This window comes from Teleopsis dalmanni, unplaced genomic scaffold (assembly GCF_002237135.1).
Source record: "Teleopsis dalmanni isolate 2A unplaced genomic scaffold, ASM223713v2 unscaffolded_contig_2899, whole genome shotgun sequence".
In the NCBI taxonomy this organism is placed as follows: Eukaryota; Metazoa; Arthropoda; class Insecta; order Diptera; family Diopsidae; genus Teleopsis; species Teleopsis dalmanni.
The window spans coordinates 992-6,044 of NW_024034281.1; the positions used below are offsets into that span (position 1 = coordinate 992).

General features: G+C 29.2%; 1 protein-coding gene across 1 annotated transcript; it reads left to right on the forward strand.

Moving 5' to 3' along the window:
• Positions 1–3,281: 3,281 nt before the first annotated feature.
• Positions 3,282–3,989, forward strand: LOC119664897 (microtubule-associated protein futsch-like; the record flags this gene model as incomplete). Its single annotated transcript, XM_038074251.1, is given in 1 exon segment — positions 3,282–3,989. A coding segment is annotated over 1 exon segment (561 nt), but the record flags the coding sequence as incomplete, so codon positions are not given.
• Positions 3,990–5,053: the final 1,064 nt, after the last annotated feature.

A 5,053-nucleotide genomic window follows, 5' to 3' on the forward strand; every position in this document is an offset into this window, starting at 1 on the left:
AATATATGATATGATATATGCTATGATATGATATAAGATATGATATGATATATGATTTGATGTATGATATGATATATGTATATATGAAGTTGAACTAAATACAATGTATGACATTTTATTTTTAAAATAAAGAATTGTTTATGTTGAAATTATATTCCATTGTGATAGTCTACTGTAGTCTTGTGATACTTTACCTGTAAAATAAACAATAATTAATAATAATAGAACAAACAACAATTAAGCAAGTACCTTTGTCATGTCCTTTTACATCCAGTACGCAGAAATATCTACATCTATATCTATATATTCAATTTCAGGTCAAAAAGAAAAAATTCACTAAACATATGTTCGCAACAATTAGAATTAATGGATTTTGATTTATGTCACTCTTACATCTTTTCCAGAAAAGTACGGTCCTTTTACAACCCCAGAACAAATGCTACAACATATAAAAACTTTTTGAAAATGTACTAGTCTTTCGGCAGTTGCTTGTGGATTTTATTGTTTGTTAACATAACATCCATTTAGAAAAATAAATCTTATCACTAAATTGAAAAAAATTCGAATTTAAAAATTGTTACTAGTTTTGTATTAATTTTTTGTAATTTTATCATGAGAGGTTGATAAACGATTTATTATGTGAAGTGGGCTAACCATATGTTGCCTTGAACAGCAATTTTGTTGGACACATGTTACTAAACTAGTGTTTCTATTCAGATTCGGAAAATGGATAACAATATAATAGGTATATTCGGCGCGCCCCGAAGCGGTAAAAAGTTTCTTGTTAAAGATTCTTGCTGAAGTTACTTGCTAAAGTTTATTCCTGAAGCCTCTTACTGCAATCTCGTGATAAAGTCTCTTACTAAAATCTCTTGCAAAAGTCTCTTACTAGCAATTTATAAGTTAAAAAATTGTAGAACAATTTTTTAAAGTATTCTAAAAATTTTTTGTATTTTTTAATACATTTATTCTGTATAATATTTGTGTATTTTTAAAATATTTCTATTTCACAATTTTTAAATTTGTGAAATTTTTTAATCCTGTTTGACTTTTTCTTTACAAGATTTTGACATATTAGTGGAATACTCATTCGCAATTATCGCTTATCGCTTTGGTGACATATTTTTATGCAGTCTCTTAGATGATTAGATACTTTGCAACAAATCTGTTAGAGCAAGCGAGTAGTGTTGTTGTTTTGCGTATAATTTAGAGACTTTAGCAAAAGATTTGTTTTTGCTGCACTGTGGAACGAACGAATACACCTAATATTGTTTGTTGATATATCCATTAAACTAAAAATGTTAAATACTATCACTAACACACCACTAAAAAAATTTCGATTTGGAAAATAGTTACCATTTTTGCATTGCTTCTACAATTTAAGGATGTTAAATGATAACATCATCAGGGCTACACCAGGGCTGTCCAGACCAGATGGAATCGCGAGCCAATACAAATTATTGTACAGATTGAGGGCCACATAAACAAATATATACGTTTATAGTTGTTATTATAAATACATTATAACATTATACATACGGTTATAATGTTAAATTTACTTTTATTAATTTATTAGCTTAGTAAATTCATTAATTTGGTATATCATAAAAATAAAATAATACACCAAATAAAAAAAGTACACCAAAAGAAAATTTGGGTAATTGTAGTAGATTAGAAATAAGTCGCGGACCGCATAAAAAATATTCGCGGGTCACAAATATGTGGCTCGCATGGCGTACTTTGGATAGCCCTAGTCTACACTATGAAATGGTAAATCTTGGTCTAAATATTTAAAGTTTTGAATGATACTTCACTTGGACATATGTCACTGAAATAGTGCTGCCCAATCATGTTTAGAAAATGGACAACCTTGTATTATTTAAAATGATATCTGACTATTATATAAATATCAGCTTGACGTTATTTTTTATTTATCTTATTTCGTCGTAGACATAATTAAGTTGTGTACACTTATAAATGTATGATATGTTAATTATAGTTTTTTTAAATCTAATCTGACTATATTTTTTTTTATAAGTTTATTTATAATAAATGAATTTTTTTCTTTCTTTGCAGATTTTACGATTAAAATAAAAAACAAAAACTATTTGAACTTTTAGTAGAAATAATTAACAATTAAGATTATAACTAAATGTGCAAAAATTAAATTAAATTAAATTAAATTAAAAGATATATAAAATCAGCATTATATCAATATTAAATTTTAATGTTAAAGTATAAAGTATATATATATGAAAAATAGTCCAAAGTATTTTAAAGCCACGCCATACTCAACATCAAAAGATTTTTAACCAAAAAACGATAAACGCCACACAACTCACGAGAAAAAGTAAATATCGTCGCTTAAGTGAACACCATTAAAAATTAAAACAAAACAAAAACAAAAACAAAAACAACACACACAAATATGCATAAATATATAAATTTAAATTAAAATAAAAAATATATAAAGTATATGTATTTAAAATCAGATTTTTGAAAGACAAATATAAAGATTATTGCATCTGCTGCAGAAAACTCAAAAGAATAAAAAAAAAAATTGAATTCAATTAAAATTGAAAAATAAACTAAAGAAAATAATTCGCCAATTGCTATAAAATTTCCATTTTTAGTTTAAAGTAAATGGCGAGCATTGGCAGTGTTGCCAACTTAAAAAAATAAACAAAAACAAACTGAAAAACACAACACAACACAACAGTGGAGTTTGTACTAACGATAGCAATAAGAACAACAACATCAACAATAACAACAACAAAGTATAGTGAAGTTAGTGCATACGAAAGTGAAGCGTATGAGTGTCTTGTAGAGTTTCTTGCTTACGCCTGCCATTGAGTCTGTGCCCAGTCACTCAGTCTTCAGCGGCATTTGCAAGTGAATTGAACGAACATTGAAACGAAGCCAAATAAAATATCAAACGAAATAATTCTCAGGTACAATTCTTCGGATTGTATACCAAAGATTTGAAGGACAATTTTCAAAAAAATTGCAAATATAAATTGAACTAAATTAAAACACTGAGCAAGATATTGTGGTTAGGAAGAAAGAAAGAAAAGACTGATTGATTTAAAATTTCAAAGAAGTTTTAAATTTAACGGATGATATATATTAAGACAGCCGAAGGAAGTAAGGGAAAGTTGCAGAATTTTTAAAATTTTACAATTGTCCTTATAGATTTCTTCATGTTTCGAATTTGTGTTTAAGTGCGAAAGGTTCCTGTTTTGATAAACTATTTGTAATAAACTGAAAAATTAAGTTAAACTTAAAAAACAATAAACAATTCAATAAACAAGACTTAATTAGTTGCATTTGACTTAATTAATTGTTTTGCATTTGAGAAGTGAAATAAAAAGTTTTGCATAAATTTGGATTTCTTAAGAGAAATTTATAAGAAAGTGAACGTAACTGTGATGGGTGATCAAACAACTTCCGGTGCAGCTGCCAATGGTGCAGAAAGTGCCACAAACGGTTTAGTTGGCAACGCAGCTGCAGCTAACAATGGTGGTGGGAATGCGAATGCTAATGCTAATGCTAATGTTAGTGGTAATGGTAATGGCAATGGCAATGGGAATGGTAACGGTAACGGCAATGGCAATGGCGTTCCAGCATTGTCAGAACACTTAAATGGTGTTGCTGTTGCTAATGGCACTGCCGGCGATGGTACGATGAATGTTGAAAATGGCGTTGGTGGCAGCGGTGTTGTTGGTGGTGGCACTATAGACGGTACTGATGTCGAAGCAGCTGTTGATGATGCTGCAACGGATGCTGGTGCTAGTTCATTGCCACCATCAGAAGTTGGTGGGCGTCCACCATTGGATACCGCTTGCTCTGATGGTGGTGGTCCATCAAGCTTGGGTGGTGGTATGGTCGGACCACCAAGTCCTTTAACCGGTTGCTATTTGCTGATTGTTTTGGGTGAGCCGCACTCGGAAGAGCACAAAGATAATATCTTGCAACATTTGTTGAAGGGTAAGTCAATAGAAAAATTTTCATCAATAAAAATTTACAATTACAATTTATCATATAATAATAAATTAATAATTACTAATAATAATATAAATGTTAACAATTCCGCAATATTCAAAATAACAGAATATTTTGATTTTTTATTTTTTTTTATCACAACAATTGGAACACAACATTTAACTGTTAATTGGCGGCAAATTGGTTCAATGTTGCTCCGTAAAAAGACCAACAACTGTAATTTTCAAGACCAATATAATTTCTGTTTGTTTAAGATGTGAAACTTACGCAGACACAGACGAATTGGCCGGCCCACAGTCTAGAGATACTAGCTGTGGACTTAGTCACAGACTAAAAATAAGACAATCACAAGAGGCGCACGGACAGCACATTTTGCGGTAGGCACGCGACATTACTTACTGAAGCGTTTAATGTAGAAGCGTTGAAGCATTTCATGTTCGAATTGGTTTTTCGCTCAGAAATTGCAGTTTCATAAACTCAAATTAAAATTGAAAAGAATTGAAAGTGCATTAATTTTTTTTCCATTTGCAATTACACATAAAATTATTCAAGCATTTATACGATTTTTTATATCAGAATTTCCATTAATTTGTTTTCTAATTTAAAATTTTGCATGGTGAATAATAATGTATGGAAATGGTTTCTAATATAATTTTCTGTTATTTATAATTATTAAGCTAAAAAAAAGTGCTTCAGTATCTTTAGTTTTCTTATTAAAATAATCTGCGAATAAATTAAACTTTGCATCTCTAATCAAAAAATTATGTGAAGCACTTGAAATTAATAAAGTCACGCTGAAAAGTGAATTAAAATGATGTAAATATTATTTATTAATATATGTAGTCAATTTAATATTTAATTAAAATATTTTAATTAATTTATTACATGTTCATAATAACTGGTGTTACGTCTCAAGGTGGATCTTAACCTCCTCTTAATCTGACTCCTAAGATTTACGACTTCATGTTCTTCTTAGCCGTCTTAAGACACAGTAGTGTTATGAGTTCACATATAAATTTATTGTTTTCATATAATTTTACATTGAAATACA